Below are 20,063 nucleotides of genomic sequence, written 5' to 3' on the forward strand. Positions count from 1 at the left end.
AAGGGTGTTTAGGTTGTGTGAAAATGAAGGGTTGAAGAAGGGTATTTATAGGAGAGAGGGGGGGTGAATGGTTCGGCCATGGAGGGTGGGTTTGGGAGGGAAAGTGGTTTGAATTTGAAGGGTGAGGTTGGTGGGGATTTATGAAGGATGGATGTGAATGGTGAAGAGAAAGATGGGATTTGATAGGTGAGGGGTTTTTGGGGAAGAGGTGTTTAGGTGATTGGTGAATGGGGGAAGAAGAGAGATGGGATTTGATAGGTGAGGGGTTTTTGGGGAAGAGGTGTTGAGGTGATTGGTGAATGGGGAAAGAAGAGAGAGAGTGATGGTAGGGTCCTGTGGGGTCCACAGATCCTGTAGTGTCAAGGAAAAGGCATCCTTGCACCAAATGGCATCAAAATCCACGTTTTGAGCCTTTTCTGGCGTTAAACGCCGGGCTGGTGCCCATTCCTGGCGTTTAACGCCAGGTTTTTGCCCTTTACTGGCGTTTAACGCCAGTCTGGTGCCCCTTTCTGGCGTTAAACGCCCAGAAGGGTGCCAGACTGGGCGTTAAACGCCCAACAGCTAGGCTGACTGGCGTTTAAACGCCAGCAGCATCTTCCTCCAGGGTGTGCTGTTTCTCTTCCTGTTTTTCATTCTGTTTTTGCTTTTTTCATTGTTTTTGGTGACTTCTTATGATCTTCAACCTAAAAAAAGATAAAAATAACAAAAGAAAATAATTAATTATAAAACATTGGGTTGCCTCCCAACAAGCGCTTCTTTACTGTCATTAGCTTGACAGAGGACTCTCATGGATCCTCAGAGATGCTCAGAACCGTGTTGGAACTTCCCAACACCAAACTTAGAGTTTGATTGTGGCCTCCCAACACCAAACTTAGAGTCTGACTGTGGGGGCTCTGTTTGGCTCTGTTTTGAGAGAAGCTCTTCATGCTTCTTCTCCATGATGACAGAGGGATATCCTTGGGCCTTAAACACCAAGGATTCTTCATTCACTTGAATGATCAACTCTCCTCTATCAACATCAATCACAGCCCTTGCTGTGGCTAGGAAGGGTCTGCCAAGGATGATGGATTCATCCATGCACTTCCTAGTTTCTAGGACTATGAAGTCAGTAGGAATGTAATGGTCCTCAACCTTAACCAGAACATCCTCTACAAGTCCATGGGCTTGTTTTCTTGAGTTGTCTGCCATCTCTAGTGAGATTTTTGCAGCTTGCACCTCAAAGATCCCTAATTTCTCCATTACAGAGAGGGGCATGAGGTTTATACTTGACCCCAAGTCACACAAGGCCTTCTTGAAGGTCATGGTGCCTATGGTACAAGGTATAGAAAACTTCCCAGGATCCTGCCTCTTTTGAGGCAATTGCTGCCTAGACAAGTTATCCAGTTCTTTGGTGAGCAAAGGAGGTTCATCCTCCCAAGTCTCATTTCCAAATAACCTGTCATTTAGCTTCATGATTGCTCCAAGGTATTTAGCAACTTGCTCTTCAGTGACATACTCATCCTCTTCAGAGGAAGAATACTCATCAGAGCTCATGAAAGGCAGCAGTAAGTCCAAGGGAATCTCTATGGTCTCAGTTTGAGCCTCAGATTCCCAAGGTTCCTCATTGGGGAACTCATTGGAGGCCAGTGGACGTCCAGTGAGGCCTTCCTCAATGGCGTTCACTGCCTCTTCTTCCTCCCAGAATTCGGCCATATTTATGGCTTTGCACTCTCCTTTTGGATTCTCTTCAGTGTTACTTGGGAGAGTGCTTGGGGGAAGTTCAGTAATTTTCTTGCTCAGCTGACCCACTTGGCCTTCCAAATTCCTAATGGAGGACCTAGTTTCAGTCATGAAACTTTGTGTGGTTTTGATTAGATCAGAGACCATGGTTGCTAAGTCAGAGGTATTCTGCTTAGAGCTCTCTGTCTGTTGCTGAGAAGATGATGGAAAAGGTTTACCATTGTTAAACCTGTTTCTTCCACCATTATTATTGAAACCTTGTTGAGGTCTCTCTTGATTCTACCATGAGAGATTTGGGTGGTTTCTCCATGAAGAATTATAGGTGTTTCCATAGGGTTCTCCCAGGTAATTCACCTCTTCCATGGAAGGGTTCTCAGGATCATAAGCTTCTTCCTCAGATGAAGCCTCCTTAGTACTGCTTGGTGCATTTTGTATTCCAGACAGACTTTGAGAAATCAAATTGACTTTTTGAGTCAATATTTTATTCTGAGCCAAAATGGCATTCAGAGTGTCAATTTCAAGAACTCCTTTCTTCTGACTAGTCCCATTGTTCACAGGATTCCTTTCAGAAGTGTACATGAATTGGTTATTTGCAACCATTTCAATCAATTCTTGAGCTTCTGCAGGCGTCTTCTTCAGATGAAGAGATCCTCCAGCAGAGCTATCCAAAGACATCTTGGATAGTTCAGAGAGACCATCATAGAAAATACCTATGATGCTCCATTCAGAAAGCATGTCTGAGGGACATCTTCTGATTAATTGTTTGTATCTTTCCCAAGCTTCATAGAGGGATTCTCCATCCTTCTGTCTGAAGGTTTGGACTTCCACTCTAAGCTTACTTCATCTTTGTGGTGGAAAGAACTTTGCCAGAAGGCATTGACTAGCTTTTCCCAAGAGTCCAGGCTTTCTTTAGGTTGAGAATCCAACCATATTCTAGCTCTGTCTCTTACAGCAAAAGGGAATAGCATCAGTCTATAGACCTCAGGTTAACCCCATTAGTCTTGACTGTGTCACAGATTTGCAAGAACTCAGCTAAGAACTGATGAGGATCTTCCATTGGAAGTCCATGAAACTTGCAATTCTGTTGCATTAGAGAAACTAATTGAGGCTTAAGCTCAAGTTGTTTGCTCCAATGGCAGGGATAGAGATGCTTCTCCCATAAAATCAGGAGTAGGTGCAGTAAAGTCACCCAGCACCTTCCTTGCATTGTTGGCATTGTTGTTGTTTTCGGCTGCCATGTGTTCTTCTTCCTTGAAGAATTCGGTCAGGTCCTCTAAAGAGAGTTGTGCCTTGGCTTCTCTTAGCTTTCGCTTCAAGGTCCTCTCAGGTTCAGGGTCAGCTTCAACAAGAATGCCTTTGTCTCTGCTCCTGCTCATATGAAAGAGAAGAGAAACAGAAAGTGTGGAATCCTCTATGTCACAGTATAGAGATTCCTTGAAATGTCAGAGGAAAAGAGAAATAGAAAGAAGAAGGAGAAGAAGAATTCGAACTTTAATTAGATAAGGTTCGAATTGTGCATTTAGAAGGAGTGGTACTCCATAAATAGAAGGATGTGGGAAGGAGGGAAGAGAATTTTCGAAAATTCATTAAAATATTTTGAAAACATTTTTGAAAAACATTAATTGATTTTCGAAAATCAAAGTGGAAAAGAAATCAAGTGATTTTTGAAAAAAAGATTTTAAAATTAGAAATTAAGAGGATTTGATTGAAAACTATTTTGAAAAAAGATGTGGTTAAAAAGATTTGATTGAAAAGTTATGGTCTTAAAAAGATGTGATTGAGAAGATATGATTTGAAAACAATTTTTAAAAGATATGATTTGAAAACAATTTGAAAAGATATGATTTTAAAAATTAATGACTTGCCTAACAAGAAAAGATATGATTCAAACATAAAACCTTCCTCAACAGAAAAGGCAACAATTTTTGAGATGTTCAATCAAATCATTAATTGTTAGTAAGTATCTTTTAAAAAGGAAAGAAATTGATTTTGAAAACATTTGATTGAAAAGATTTGATTTGAAAAAGATTTGATTTTGAAAAACTAAAAAAATTGATTTGAAAACAAAATCTTCCTCCTAGCACCATCCTGGCGTTAAACGCCCAGAATGGTATACATTCTGGCGTTTAACGCCCAAAATGCTACCTTTTTGGGCGTTAAACGCCCAACCAGGTGCCCTGGCTGGCGTTTAAACGCCAGTCTGCCTTCTTCACTGGGCATTTTTGAATGCTCAGCTTTTTCTGTGTAATTCCTCTGCAGTATGTTCTGAATCTTCAATTCTTTGTATCATTGACTTGAAAAAGACACAAATTAAAAATATTTTTGGATTTTTTTAATAATCAAAATGTGACAAGAATCAAATAACAATGCATGCAAGACACCAAACTTAGCAGTTTGTGTACTACTGACACTAACAATATGAGAATGCATATGAGACACACAAAATGCTTCAAGTCAATAGAATTCAAAGATCAAAACAAAGAAATATATGCATGGATTCGAAAATTATAACAAAAACATGCATTTGACACCAAACTTAGGATGAGACACTAAACTTATGCAAGAAGCATCAAATATTTTTGGTTTTTTTGATTTTGTAATTTTTTTGTGTTTTTCGAAAATTAAATGGGAAAAGGTATCAAAATTCTTAATGAGAATTCCAGGAATCAGTGCAATGCTAGTCTAAGACTCCGGTCCAGGAATTAGACATGGCTTCACAGCCAGCCAAGCTTTCAAAGAAAGCTTCGGTCCAAAACACTAGACATGGCCAGAGGCCAGCCAAGCCTTAGCAAATCACTGCTCCAAAAGCAAGATTGATAAGAAATCAACGAGTTCTTGTGGTGATAAGTTGAAACCTCGGTCCAATGAGATTAGACATGGCTTCTCAGCCAGCCAGATTTCAACAAATCATCATGAAACTCTAGAATTCATCTTCAAGAATTTCGAAAAAAATAATACCTAATCTAAGCAACAAGATGAACCGTCAGTTGTCCAGCCTAAACAATCCCGGGGAATAACACCAAAAACTTGATGTTGTTGCCGGATCTTGGCACTGATGTTACCAAAAGCTTGCTCAAAACTTGAACAATCCCCGGCAACGGCGCCAAAAACTTGGTGTCGCGAAATTGTGAACAATACTTTTTCACAACTCAAATAATCCCCGGTAATGGCTCCAAGAACTTGGTGCGCTCAATACCATGGCATTACACAACTTCGCACAACTAACCAGCAAGTGCACTGGGTCGTCCAAGTAATAAACCTTACGTGAGTAAGGGTCGATCCCACGGAGATTGTTAGTATTGAAGCAAGCTATGGTCATCTTGTAAATCTTAGTCAGGCAAACTCAGATGTATATGATGATGAACGAAAATAACATAGAAGCTAAGGATAGTGATACTTATGTATATCATTGGTGTAAGAGCTTCAGACAAGTGTATGAAGATGCCTTCCCTTCCGTCTCTCTGCTTTCCTACTGTCTTCATCCAATCCTTCTTACTCCTTTCCATGGCAAGCTCGTGTAAGGTTTCACTGTTGTCAGCAGCTACCTCCCATCCGCGCAGTGAAAGCTAATGCACACACTCTGTCACAGTGCTGCCAATCACCGGTTTGGTTCCCTCCCCTACCGGAATAGAATAACTCTTTTGCGTCTGTCACTAACGCCTAGTAGGTTACAGGTTTGAAGCACGTCACAGTCATTCAATCATTGAATCCTACTCAGAATACCACAGACAAGGTTAGACCTTCCGGATTCTCTTGAATGCTGCCATCAGTTCTTGCCTATACCACGAAGACTCTGATCTCACGGAATGGCTGGCTCGTTTGTCAGGCGAGCACTCGGTTGTCAGGCGATCAACCATGCATCGTGCAATCAGGAATCCAAGAGATATTCACTAAGCCTCAGATGCTTGTAGAACAAGAATGGTTGTCAGTCACCTTGTTCATGGGTGAGAATGGTGATGGGCGTCAATCATCACCTTCATCATGTTGAAGAACAAGTGATATCTTGGATAAAGAACAAGCGGAATTGTGGTGGAAGAACAATAGTAATTGCATTAATACTCGAGGTACAGCAGAGCTCCACACCTTAATCTATGGTGTGTAGAAACTCCACCGTTGAAAATACATAAGCATAAGGTCTAGGCATGGCCGAATGGCTAGCCTCCCAATGATCTAAGATAGCATAAAACTCAAAGATAGCTACCAAGATGTGTCCTAATACAATAGTAAAAGGTCCTACTTATAGAAAACTAGTACATAGATGAGTAAATGACATAAAAATCCACTTCCGGGCCCACTTGGTGTGTGTTTGGGCTGAGCAATGAAGAAATTTCGTGTAGAGACTCTCCTTGGAGTTAAACGCCAGCTTTAGTGCCAGTTTGGGCGTTTAACTCCCATTTGGGTGCCAGTTCCAGCGTTTAACGCTGGGATTTCTTGAGGTAACTTTGAACGCCGGTTTGGGCCATCAAATCTTGGGCAAAGTATGGACTATCATATATTGCTGGAAAGCCCAGGATGTCTACTTTCCAACACCGTTGAGAGCGCGCCAATTGGGCTTCTGTAGCTCCAGAAAATCCGCTTCGAGTGCAGGGAGGTCAGAATCCAACAGCATCTGCAGTCCTTTTTGGTCTCTGGATCAGATTTTTGCTCAGGTCCCTCAATTTCAGCCAGAAAATACCTGAAATCACAGAAAAACACACAAACTCATAGTAAAGTCCAGAAAAGTGAATTTTAACTAAAAACTAATAAAAATATAATAAAAACTAACTAGATCATATCAAAAACATACTAAAAACAATGCCAAAAAGTATACAAATCATCCGCTCATCAAGGGGTTTATATAGGAAAGAGGGGGATGAGGGTTCAGCCATTTGAGGGTGGGTTTGGGAGGGAAAGTGGTTTGAATTTGAAGGGTGAGGTTGGTGGGGTTTTATGAAGGATGGATGTGAGTGGTGAAGAGAAAGATGGGATTTGATAGGTGAGGGGTTTTTGGGGAAGAGGTGTTGAGGTGATTGGTGAATGGGGGAAGAAGAGAGAGAGTGATGGTAGGGTCCTGTGGGGTCCACAGATCCTGTAGTGTCAAGGAAAAGGCATCCTTGCACCAAATGGCATCAAAATCCACGTTTTGAGCCTTTTCTGGCGTTAAACGCCGGGCTGGTGCCCATTCCTGGCGTTTAACGCCAGGTTTTTGCCCTTTACTGGCGTTTAACGCCAGTCTGGTGCCCCTTTCTGGCGTTAAACGCCCAGAATGGTGCCAGACTGGGCGTTAAACGCCCAACAGCTAGGCTGACTGGCGTTTAAACGCCAGCAGCATCTTCCTCCAGGGTGTGCTGTTTCTCTTCCTGTTTTTCATTCTGTTTTTGCTTTTTTCATTGTTTTTGTGACTTCTTATGATCATCACCTACAAAAAAGATAAATAACAAAAGAAATAATTAATTATGAAACATTGGGTTGCCTCCCAACAAGCGCTTCTTTACTGTCATTAGCTTGACAGAGGACTCTCATGGAGCCTCAGAGATGCTCAGAACCGTGTTGGAACTTCCCAACACCAAACTTAGAGTTTGATTGTGGCCTCCCAACACCAAACTTAGAGTCTGACTGTGGGGCTCTGTTTGGCTCTGTTTTGAGAGAAGCTCTTCATGCTTCTTCTCCATGATGACAGAGGGATATCCTTGGGCCTTAAACACCAAGGATTCTTCATTCACTTGAATGATCAACTCTCCTCTATCAACATCAATCACAGCCTTTGCTGTGGCTAGGAAGGGTCTGCCAAGGATGATGGATTCATCCATGCACTTCCCAATCTCTAGGACTATGAAATCAGTAGGAATGTAATGGTCTTCAACCTTAACCAGAACATCCTCTACAAGTCCATAGGCTTGTTTTCTTGAGTTGTCTGCCATCTCTAGTGAGATTTTTGCAGCTTGCACCTCAAAGATCCCTAATTTCTCCATTACAGAGAGGGGCATGAGGTTTACACTTGACCCCAAGTCACACAAGGCCTTCTTGAAGGTCATGGTGCCTATGGTACAAGGTATAGAAAACTTCCCAGGATCTTGCCTCTTTTGAGGCAATTGCTGCCTAGACAAGTTATCCAGTTCTTTGGTGAGCAAAGGGGGTTCATCCTCCCAAGTCTCATTTCCAAATAACTTGTCATTCAGCTTCATGATTGCTCCAAGGTATTTAGCAACTTGCTCTTCAGTGACATACTCATCCTCTTCAGAGGAAGAATACTCATCAGAGCTCATGAAAGGCAGTAGTAAGTCCAAGGGAATCTCTATGGTCTCAGTTTGAGCCTCAGATTCCCAAGGTTCCTCATTGGGGAACTCATTGGAGGCCAGTGGACGTCCAGTGAGGCCTTTCTCAGTGGCATTCACTGCCTCTTCTTCCTCCCAGAATTCGGCCATATTTATGGCTTTGCACTCTCCTTTTGGATTTTCTTCAGTGTTACTTGGGAGAGTGCTTGGGGGAAGTTCAATAATTTTCTTGCTCAGCTGACCCACTTGTCCTTCCAAATTCCTAATGGAGGATCTTGTTTCAGTCATGAAACTTTGAGTGGTTTTGATTAGATCAGAGACCATGGTTGCTAAGTCAGAGGTATTCTGCTTAGAGCTCTCTGTCTGTTGCTGAGAAGATGATGGAAAAGGTTTACCATTGTTAAACCTGTTTCTTCCACCATTATTATTGAAACCTTGTTGAGGTCTCTCTTGTTTCTTCCATGAGAGATTTGGGTGATTTCTCCATGAAGAATTATAGGTGTTTCCATAGGGTTCTCCTAGGTAATTCACCTCTTCCATGGAAGGGTTCTCAGGATCATAAGCTTCTTCCTCAGATGAAGCATCCTTAGTACTGTTTGGTGCATTTTGCATTCCAGACAGACTTTGAGAAATCAAATTGACTTGTTGAGTCAATATCTTGTTCTGAGCCAATATGGCATTCAGAGTGTCAATCTCAAGAACTCCTTTCTTCTGACTAGTCCCATTGTTCACAGGATTCCTTTCAGAAGTGTACATGAATTGGTTATTTGCAACCATTTCAATCAATTCTTGAGCTTCTGCAGGCGTCTTCTTCAGATGAAGAGATCCTCCAGCAGAGCTATCCAAAGACATCTTGGATAGTTCAGAGAGACCATCATAGAAAATACCTATGATGCTCCATTCAGAAAGCATGTCTGAGGGACATCTTCTGATTAATTGTTTGTATCTTTCCCAAGCTTCATAGAGGGATTCTCCATCCTTCTGTCTAAAGGTTTAGACTTCCACTCTAAGCTTACTCCATCTTTGTGGTGGAAAGAACTTTGCCAAGAAGGCATTGACTAGCTTTTCCCAAGAGTCCAGGCTTTCTTTAGGTTGAGAATCCAACCATATTCTAGCTCTGTCTCTCACAGCAAAAGGGAATAGCATCAGTCTATAGACCTCAGGGTTAACCCCATTAGTCTTGACTGTGTCACAGATTTGCAAGAACTCAGCTAAAAACTGATGAGGATCTTCCATTGGAAGTCCATGAAACTTGCAATTCTGTTGCATTAGAGAAACTAATTGAGGCTTAAGCTCAAAGTTGTTTGCTCCAATGGCAGGGATAGAGATGCTTCTCCCATAGAAATCAGGAGTAGGTGCAGTAAAGTCACCAAGCACCTTCCTTGCATTGTTGGCATTGTTGTTGTTTTCGGCTGCCATTTGTTCGTCTTCCTTGAGGAATTCGGTCAGGTGCTCTAAAGAGAGTTGTGCTTTGGCTTCTCTTAGCTTTCTCTTCAAGGTCCTTTCAGGTTCAGGATCAGCTTCAACAAGAATGCCTTTGTCTCTGCTCCTGCTCATATGAAAGAGAAGAGAACAAGAAAATGTGGAATCCTCTATGTCACAGTATAGAGATTCCTTTAGGTGTCAGAGGAAAAGAAAAATAGAAGAAAGAAGAAGGAGAAGAAGAATTCGAACTTTAGTTAGATAAGGTTCGAATTGTGCATTAAGAAGGAGTGGTACTCCATAAATAGAAGGATGTGGGAAGGAGGGAAGAGAATTTTCGAAAATTAATTAAAATATTTTGAAAACATTTTTGAAAATTTGATGGATAATTTTCGAAAATTAAAAGTGAAAAAGAAATCAAGTGATTTTTGAAAAAGATTTTGAAATTAGAAATTAAAAAGATTTGATTGAAAACTATTTTGAAAAAGATGTGGTTAAAAAGATTTAATTGAAAAGTTATGGTTTTAAAAAGATGTGATTGAGAAGATATGATTTGAAAACAATTTTAAAAGATATGATTTGAAAACAATTTGAAAAGATATGACTTTAAAAATTAATGACTTGCCTAACAAGAAAAGATATGATTCAAACATAAAACCTTTCTCAACAGAAAAGGCAACAATTTTTGAGATGTTCAATCAAATCATTAATTGTTAGTAAGTATCTTTTAAAAAGGAAGGAAATTGATTTTGAAAACATTTGATTGAAAAGATATGATTTGAAAAAGATTTGATTTTGAAAAACTTTGAAAACTTGAAAAAAATTGATTTTGAAAACAAAATCTTCCCCCTAGCACCATCCTGGCGTTAAACGCCCAGAATGGTATACATTCTGGTGTTTAACGCCCAAAATGCACCCTTTTTGGGCGTTAAACGCCCAACCAGGTACCCTGGCTGGCGTTTAAACGCCAGTCTGCCTTCTTCACTGGGCATTTTTGAATGCTCAGGCTTTTTCTGTATAATTCCTCTGCAGTATGTTCTGAATCTTCAATTCTTTGTATCATTGACTTGAAAAGACACAAATTAAAAATATTTTTGGATTTTTAATAATCAAAATGCAAAATGAATCAATTAACCATGCATGCAAAACACCAAACTTAGCAGTTTGTATACTACTGACACTAACAACATGAAAATGCATATGAGACACACAAAATACTTTAAGTCAATAGAATTCAAAGATCAAAACAAAGAAATATATGCATGGATTCGAAAATTATAACAAAAACATGCATTTGACACCAAACTTAGGATGAGACACTGAACTTAAGCAAAAAAAACATCAAATATTTTTGGTCTTTTTGATTTTGTAATTTTTTTGTGTTTTTCGAAAATTAAGCAGGAAAAGGTATCAAAATTCTTAATGAGAATTCCAGGAATCAGTGCAATGCTAGTCTAAGACTCCGGTCCAGGAATTAGACATGGCTTCACAGCCAGCCAAGCTTTCAAAGAAAGCTTCGGTCCAAAACACTAGACATGGCCAGAGGCCAGCCAAGCCCTAGCAAATCACTGCTCCAAAAGCAAGATTGATAAGAAATCAACAAGTTCTTGTGGTGATAAGTTGAAACCTCGGTCCAATGAGATTAGACATGGCTTCTCAGCCAGCCAGATTTCAACAAATCATCATGAAACTCTAGAATTCATCTTCAAGAATTTCGAAAAAAATAATACCTAATCTAAGCAACAAGATGAACCGTCAGTTGTCCAGCCTAAACAATCCCGGGCAATAACACCAAAAACTTGATGTTGTTGCCGGATCTTGGCACTGATGTTACCAAAAGCTTGCTCAAAACTTGAACAATCCCCGGCAACGGCGCCAAAAACTTGGTGCGCAAAATTGTGAACAATACTTTTTCACAACTCAAATAATCCCCGGTAATGGCTCCAAGAACTTGGTGGCTCAATACCGTGGCATTACACAACTTCGCACAACTAACCAGCAAGTGCACTGGGTCGTCCAAGTAATAAACCTTACGTGAGTAAGGGTCGATCCCACGGAGATTGTTAGTATTGAAGCAAGCTATGGTCATCTTGTAAATCTTAGTCAGGCAAACTCAAATGTATATGGTGATGAACGAAAATAACATAAAAGATAAGGATAGAGATACTTATGTATATCATTGGTGTAAGAGCTTCAGACAAGTGTATGAAGATGCCTTCCCTTCCGTCTCTCTGCTTTCCCACTGTCTTCATCCAATCCTTTCTTACTCCTTTCCATGGCAAGCTCGTGTAAGGTTTCACTGTTGTCAGCAGCTACCTCCCATCCGCGCAGTGAAAGCTAATGCACACACTCTGTCACAGTGCTGCCAATCACCGGTTTGGTTCCCTCCCCTACCGGAATAGAATAACTCTTTTGCGTCTGTCACTAACGCCCAGTAGGTTACAGGTTTGAAGCACGTCACAGTCATTCAGTCATTGAATCCTACTCAGAATACCACAGACAAGGTTAGACCGTCCGGATTCTCTTGAATGCTGCCATCAGTTCTTGCCTATACCACGAAGACTCTGATCTCACGGAATGGTTGGCTCGTTTGTCAGGCGAGCACTCGGTTGTCAGGCGATCAACCATGCATCATGCAATCAGGAATCCAAGAGATATTCACTAAGCCTCAGATGCTTGTAGAACAAGAATGGTTGTCAGTCACCTTGTTCATGGGTGAGAATGGTGATGGGCGTCAATCATCACCTTCATCATGTTGAAGAACAAGTGATATCTTGGATAAAGAACAAGCGGAATTGAATGGAAGAACAATAGTAATTGCATTAATACTCGAGGTACAGCAGAGCTCCACACCTTAATCTATGGTGTGTAGAAACTCCACCGTTGAAAATACATAAGCATAAGGTCTAGGCATGGCCGAATGGCCAGCCTCCCAATGATCTAAGATAGCATAAAACTCAAAGATAGCTACCAAGATGTCCCTAATACAATAGTAAAAGGTCCTACTTATAGAAAACTAGTACATAGATGAGTAAATGACATAAAAATCCACTTCCGGGCCCACTTGGTGTGTGCTTGGGCTGAGCAATGAAGAAATTTCGTGTAGAGACTCTCCTTGGAGTTAAACGCCAGCTTTAGTGCCAGTTTGGGCGTTTAACTCCCAATTAGGTGCCAGTTCCAGCGTTTAACGCTGGGATTTCTTGAGGTGACTTTGAACGCCGGTTTGGGCCATCAAATCTTGAGCAAAGTATGGACTATCATATATTGCTGGAAAGCCCAGGATGTCTACTTTCCAACGCCGTTGAGAGCGCGCCAATTGGGCTTCTGTAGCTCCAGAAAATCCGCTTCGAGTGCAGGGAGGTCAGAATCCAACAGCATCTGCAGTCCTTTTTGGTCTCTGGATCAGATTTTTGCTCAGGTCCCTCAATTTCAGCCAGAAAATACCTGAAATCACAGAAAAACACACAAACTCATAGTAAAGTCCAGAAAAGTGAATTTTAACTAAAAACTAATAAAAATATACTAAAAACTAACTAGATCATATCAAAAACATACTAAAAACAATGCCAAAAAGTATACAAATCATCCGCTCATCACCAGTTCAATTAAGAAGGCATGACCTCAAACCCGTGGCTAGAGGATGGTTGGAATTTATCCAACGCTCAATCATTCCCACTAGCAACCGGTCCGAAGTTACTCTAGACCGGGCCATCATGATCCATAGCATCATGATTGGAGAAGAAGTAGAAGTTCATGAGGTTATAGCCCAAGAACTTTATAAGGTGGCGGACAAGTCCTTTACCTTGGCAAGGTTAGCCTTCCCTCATCTCATTTGTCACCTCTGTTATTCAGTTGGAGTGGACATAGAAGGAGACATCCTCATTGATGAGGACAAGCCCATCACTAAGAAAAGGATGGAGCAAACAAGAGACCCCTCTCATCATGAGATCCCTGAGATGCCTTAAGGGATGCACTTTCCTCCACAAGACTATTGGGAGCAACTAAACACCTCCCTAGGAGAACTGAGTTCCAACATGGGACAACTAAGGGTGGAGCACCAAGAACATTCCATCCTCCTCCATGAAATTAGAGAAGATCAAAGAATCATGAGAGAGGAGCAACAAAGACAAGGAAGAGACATTGAGGAGCTCAAGCACTCCATAAGACCTTCAAGAGGAAGAACAAGCCGCCATCACTAAGGTGGACCCGTTCTTTAATCTCCTTGTTCTTTACTTTCTTGTTTTTCGAAAATTTATGCTTTATGTTTATCCATGTTTGTGTCTTATGATCATCCGTGTCTATGCCTTAAAGTTATGAATGTCCTATGAATCCATCACCTTTCTTAAATTAACAATGTTCTTAATTGAAAAGGAGAAGAATTGCATGAATTTTGAATTTTATAATAGTTTAATTATTTTGATGTGGTGGCAACACTTTTGTTTTCTGAATGTATGCTTAAACAGTGCATATGTCTTTTGAATTTGTGGTTCATGAATGTTGGCTCTTGAAAGAATGATGAAAAAAGAGACATGTTACTGAGGATCTGAAAAATCATAAAAATGATTCTTGAAGCAAGAAAAAGCAGTGAATACAAAAAAAAAAAAGAGAGAAAAACGAAAAAAAAGGAGAAAAGAAAACGAAAAAAAAAAGAAGAGAAAAAAGAAAAAAAGAAAAGAATAAAGTTGTGGTCCAAGGCAAAAAGAGTGTGCTTAAGAACCCTGGGCACCTCTAATTGGGGACTCTAGCAAAGCTGAGTCACAATCTGAAAAGGTTCACCCAATTATGTGTCTGTGGCATGTATGTATCCGGTGGTAATACTGGAAGACAGAGTGCTTTGGGCCACGGCCAAGACTCATAAAGTAGCTGTGTTCAAGAATCATCATACTTAACTAGGAGAATCAATGACACTATCTGGATTCTGAGTTCCTAAAGAAGCCAATCATTCTGAATTTCAAAGGATAGAGTGAGATGCCAAAACTGTTTAGAGGCAAAAAGCTAAAAGCCCCGCTCATCTAATTAATACTGATCTTCATAGATGTTTTTGGAATTCATTGCATATTCCCTTCTTTCTATCTTATTTGATTTTCAGTTGCTTGGAGACAAGCAACAATTTAAGTTTGGTGTTGTGATGAGCGGATAATTTGTACGCTTTTTGGCATTGTTTTTAGTATGTTTTTAGTAGTTTGAGTTGAGTTTTTAGTATATTTTTATTAGTTTTTAGTTAAAATTCACTTTTCTGGACTTTACTATGAGTTTGTGTGTTTTTCTGTGATCTCAGGTATTTTCTGGCTGAAATTGAGGGACCTGAGCAAAAATCTGATCCAGAGACTGAAAAGGACTGCAGATGCTGTTGGATTCTGACCTCCCTGCACTCGAAGTGGATTTTCTGGAGCTACAAAAGCCCAATTGGCGCGCTCTCAACGGCGTTGGAAAGTAGACATCCTGGGCTTTCCAGAAATATATGATAGTTCATACTTTGCCCAAGATTTGATGGCCCAAACCGGCGTTCAAAGTCACCTTCAGATTTCCCAGCGTTAAACGCCGGAACTGGCACCTAAATGGGAGTTAAACGCCCAAACTGGCATAAAAGCTGGCGTTTAACTCCAAGAAGAGTCTCTGCACGAAAATGCTTCATTGCTCAGCCCAAGCACACACCAAGTCATTTACTCATCTCTGTACACCCTAGGCTACTAGTTTTCTATATATAGGACCTTTTACTATTGTATTTTCATCTTGGTTCTTCTGGTTCCCTCTCTGGGGCCGAAACCAATGATCACTCTTGTTCTTATGTATTTTCAACGGTGGAGTTTCTACACACCATAGATTAAGGTGTGGAGCTCTGCTGTACCTCGAGTATTAATGCAATTACTATTGTTCTTCTATTCAATTCCGCTTGTTCTTATTCTAAGATATTCATTCGCACTCAAGAACTTGATGAATGTGATGATTATGTGACGCTCATCATCATTCTCACTTATGAACAAAGTGACTGACAACCACTCTTGTTCTACAAGCAACGAGGCTCTAATGTTTATCTCTTGGGTTCTTTAACCGGAATCTTCGTGGTATAAGCTAGAACTGATGGCGGCATTCAAGAGAATCCGGAAGGTCTAAACCTTGTCTGTGGTATTCTGAGTAGGATTCAATGATTGAATGACTGTGACGTGCTTCAAACTCCTGAGGGCGGGGCGTTAGTGACAGACGCAAAAGAATCACTGGATTCTATTCCGGCCTGATCGAGAACCGACAGATGGATAGCCGTGCCGTGACAGGGTGCGTTGAACATTTCCAATGAGAGGATGGGAGGTAGCCACTGACAACGGTGAAACCCTACATACAGCTTGCCATGGAAAGGAGTAAGAAGGATTGGATGAAGACAGTAGGAAAGCAGAGAGACGGAAGGGACCAAGCATCTTCATACGCTTATCTGAAGCTCTCACCAATGATATACATAAGTATCTCTATCTTTATCTTTATGTTTTATTCATCATCTATACCCATTTGAGTCTGCCTGACTAAGATCTACAAGGTGACCATAGCTTGCTTCATACCAACAATCTCCGTGGGATCGACCCTTACTCGAGTAAGGTTTATTACTTGGACGACCCAGTGCACTTGCTGGTTAGTTGTGCAAAGTTGTGTAGTGATCACAATTTCGCGCACCATATATCTTCGCATTCTCATAAGCTTCCAATCTGAACTCTTCCAACTCATTGAGTTGCAATAGCCTTTTTTCTCTTACTGCTTGAGAATGAAGGTTGAGAAACTTAGTGGCCCAGAAAGCTTTATGTTCAAGCTCCACAGGGAGATGGCAAGCTTTACCATACACCATATGGAAATGAGATCTTCTAATAGGAGTTTTAAATGCTGTTCTATATGCCCAGAGGGCATCATCTAACTTTCTAGTCCAATCTTTTCTTGTGGTTCCCATGGTTTTCTCCATAATCCTTTTCAGCTCCCTATTTGCAAGCTCAGCTTGGCCATTGGTCCGTGGGTGATAGGGTGTAGCTACCTTATGAATTACCCCATATTTATGGAGTAGTTTTTCCATTTGTCTGTTACAAAAATGGCTACCTCCATCACTGATAAGACCTTTTGGCACCCCATATCTAGTCAAGATGTATCTTTTGAGGAATTGAAGGACAACTGGTGCATCACAGGTAGTTGTTGCTATGGCCTCTACCATTTGGAAACATATTCTACTGCTATCAAAATATATTTGAAGGAGTATGATGGGAGAAAAGGACCCATGAAATCTATGCCCTAAAGATCAAATAGCTCTACTTTCAAAATGAAGTTTTGAGGCATTTCATTCCTCATTGTTAGTCCTCTAGCTCTTTGGCACTTATTGCATTGGTGAACAAACTCTCTGACATCCTTGAATATGGTTGGCCAATAAAACCCACTTTGAAGCACTTTAGCAGCTGTTCTTTCTGGCCCAAAGTGTCCACCATAAGCTGAACTATGACAATGCCACAGTATATCTCTCATCTCATTTTCGGGGACACACCTTCTAATCATTCCATCTAGACACCTTCTGAACAGGAATGGCTCATTCCACAAGAATTTCTTGGCTTCATTGAGTAGCTTTTTCACCTGTTGCTTGGTAAATTCTTTGGGGATTTTTCTTCCCACCTTGTAGTTTGCTAAGTCAGCAAACCAAGGTGCTTGCTGTATTTGGAGAAGATGTTCATCAGAGAACTTCTCATTCACTGGTTGTGGTGCATCCTGATTACTCTCCTATGGCAGTCTTGACAAGTGATCTGTAACTTGGTTCTCACTTCTTTTCCTATCTCTCACTTCAATATCAAATTCTTGTAGCAACAGCACCCACATGATAAGTCTTGGCTTGGCATCCTATTTAGACATGAGATACTTGAGAGCAGCATGATAAGTATATACTATAACTTTTGAACCAATCAAGTATTGTCTAAATTTATCAAATGCATATATAATTGCCAAAATCTCTTTCTTAGTGGTGGTATAATTCTTTTGTGCCTCATTTAACACCTTTCTTACATAGTATATAACATGATGCAACTTATCTTTCTTTTGTCCCAATACAGCACCAATTGCAACATCACTTGCATCACACATAAGTTCAAAAGGAAGTCCCCATTCTGGGGGTGTGATGATTGGTGCTGTAGTGAGTTTGTTTTTCAAGGTTTCAAAGGCATGCTTGCAATTTTCACCAAACACAAAAGGATTATCAACCACTAGCAAGTTGCTGAGTGGTTTAGCTATTTTTGAAAAATCCTTGATGAATATTCTATAAAACCCAGCATGCTCAAGAAAGCTTCTTACTGCTTTCACATTAACTGGCACAGGCAGCTTTTCTATGATCTCTATCTTAGCTCTGTCAACTTCTATACCCTTGCTTGAAACCTTATTCCCAAGAACAATTCCTTCTGGTACCATGACATGGCATTTTTCCCAATTTAAAACCAAATTTGTTTCTTGGCATCTTTTCAAAACAAGGGTTAGATGATGCAAGCAAGTATCAAATGAATTGCCAAAAACAGAGAAATCATCCATAAAGACCTCTAAAAATTTTTCTACCATGTCAGAGAATATGGAGAGCATACACTTTTGGAAGGTTGCTGGAGCATTGCATAGCCCAAAGGGCATCCTTCTGTAAGCAAAAACTCTAAATAGAGAGGTGAAAGAAGTCTTTTCTTGGTCCTTGGGATCCACCACTATTTGATTGTATCCAGAGTATCCATCTAAGAATTAGTAGTAAGCATGGCCAACCAATCTTTCCAATATTTGATCATTGAAAGGGAGAGAAAGTGATCTTTTCTTGTAGCATCATTCAGCCTTCTATAACCAATACACATCCTCCAACCTGTTACAGTTCTTGTGGGAATGAGTTCATTCTTCTCATTGATGATAACAGTCATCCCACCTTTCTTTGGCACCACTTGAATTGGGCTTACCTACGGACTGTCAGAGATTGGATAGATGATTCCAGTATTCCATAATTTCATTACTTCCTTCTGGACTACCTCCTTCATCGTTGGGTTTAGTCTCCTATGAGGTTGCACCACTGGTCTTAAATCTTTTTCCAGCAAGATTTAGTGCATGCAGATGGCAGGGCTTATGCCCTTAATATCATTAATTTTCCATCCTAAAACTGTCTTGTGAGATTTCAACACTTCAATCAGCTTTGTTTCATCTTCCATGTTTAATGAGGAATTGATTATTACTGGCAGGCTCTCCTCTTCTCCAAGAAATGCATACTTGAGATGAGGAGGGAGGGGCTTCAATTCCTACTTTGGCACTTCCTCTGTCTTGCCTTCAAATGAGATTTCAGCTACTCTCCCTTCCATGACATCTTGTTCTGCTTCTATTTCTTCTTCTTGTTTCTCTTGACTGTTGGCTTTAAGTACTTCTTCCACCAAGTCTTCTATCATTTCCACTCTCATATGTTTTTCTTTCTCTGGTGGATATTGCATGGCATTGAAGACATTGATGATCATTTGTTCATCATGCACCTTGAGGATCATTTCTCATTTCTCTACATCAATGATGGCTCTTGCTGTGGCTAAAAAAGGTTGCCCCAAGATAATTGAGTTGTGTCCCTCTTCTTCTATGTCCAAAATAACAAAGTCAGCAGGGAAAATGAATTCTCCAACCTTCACCAATAAGTTTTCTACAACTCCATTAGGTACCTTGAGTGAACTATCAGTCATTTGAAGTGACATTCTGGTAGGTTTGACTTCCTCTATTGCAAGTTTTTTCATGAGTGACAGATGCATCAAACTGATGCTGGCACCTAAGTCACATAGAGCTTTTTCTAAAGTCATGTTGCTTATGGTGCATGATATGATGAAACTTTCAGGATCTTTGAGTTTTGGTGGAAGGCCTTTTTGAATTATAGCACTACACTCTTGGGTCAAGATCACTGTCTCCTTTTCATTCCAATTTCTCTTCTTGTTAATGAGTTCCTTGAGGAATTTTGCATATAAAGGCATTTATTCCAATGCTTCAGCAAGGGGGAGATTAATTTCCAGCTTCTTGAAAATCTCTAGGAACTTGGGAAATTATTGATCTTTGAGCTCTTTTTGTAGCCTTTGAGGGTATGGCAGAGGGGGAGTGTAAGGCTTCACCACCTTCTTCTGCAATTGCGGTTGCTCCTCCAAGACTTGCTTTCGTTTCTTTGAGACTTGAGGCTCTTCCTCTTTCTTATTGGATGTCTCTTGGTCATGCTTGTCCTCCTCTACTTGCTTCTTGTTGTCAACCTTGTCACTCTCCAATGTCCTTCCACTTCTAAGTTGAATCGCCTTGCATTCTTCTTTGGGATTTGGAATGGTATCACTTGGGAAAGCATTGGTTGGTCTTTTAGCTGATTGCTTGGACAATTGTCCAAGTTGTCTCTCCAGATTCCTTAGTGAGGCCTCATGATTCTTGCTGGCCAATTCTTGATGCTTCATCATTTTCTCCATCATCATCTCCAAGTTGGAGATTCTTTGGGATTCTTAAGGTGGTTGTTGTAGAGTATGAGATGTATATGGTGGAAGAAAATTATTGTGGTTAGCTGAGGGGTTATTGGGTGGATAATAAGTGGATGAGTGTTGGTTCTTTTGTGGTTTTCATATGGATTTTGGTCAGTGGTTTGATGGTTCTGGTGATTTATGTTGCGGGAGTTGTTTTGGTTTGAATTTCTTT

At 40.5% G+C, this 20,063-nt stretch overlaps 1 protein-coding gene and 2 non-coding genes across 3 annotated transcripts; 2 read left to right on the plus strand and 1 right to left on the minus strand.

Annotated features, from left to right (window-relative positions):
• The first annotated feature begins 2,448 nt into the window (after positions 1–2,448).
• Positions 2,449–2,556, plus strand: LOC130959066 (small nucleolar RNA R71). The gene has a single exon (XR_009078162.1). It is a non-coding gene; the product is annotated as a small nucleolar RNA R71 (small nucleolar RNA).
• Positions 2,557–8,879: 6,323 nt separating this feature from the next.
• On the plus strand, positions 8,880–8,987 carry LOC130959376 (small nucleolar RNA R71). The gene has a single exon (XR_009078462.1). It is a non-coding gene; the product is annotated as a small nucleolar RNA R71 (small nucleolar RNA).
• A 9,917-nt stretch (positions 8,988–18,904) lies between these two features.
• Positions 18,905–19,369, minus strand: LOC130956988 (uncharacterized). Its single transcript, XM_057883901.1, has one exon. The coding sequence runs from the start codon at positions 19,367–19,369 to the stop codon at positions 18,905–18,907; it is 465 nt and encodes a 154-aa protein (XP_057739884.1).
• Between the last annotated feature and the right edge of the window lie 694 nt (positions 19,370–20,063).

This window comes from Arachis stenosperma, chromosome 10 (assembly GCF_014773155.1).
Source record: "Arachis stenosperma cultivar V10309 chromosome 10, arast.V10309.gnm1.PFL2, whole genome shotgun sequence".
NCBI lineage: Eukaryota > Viridiplantae > Streptophyta > Magnoliopsida > Fabales > Fabaceae > Arachis > Arachis stenosperma.

Excerpts from the sequence above, each read along its gene's own strand:
- LOC130956988 (XM_057883901.1), bottom strand. The coding sequence starts at position 19,369 with ATGCCTTTATATGCAAAATTCCTCAAGGAACTCATTAACAAGAAGAGA.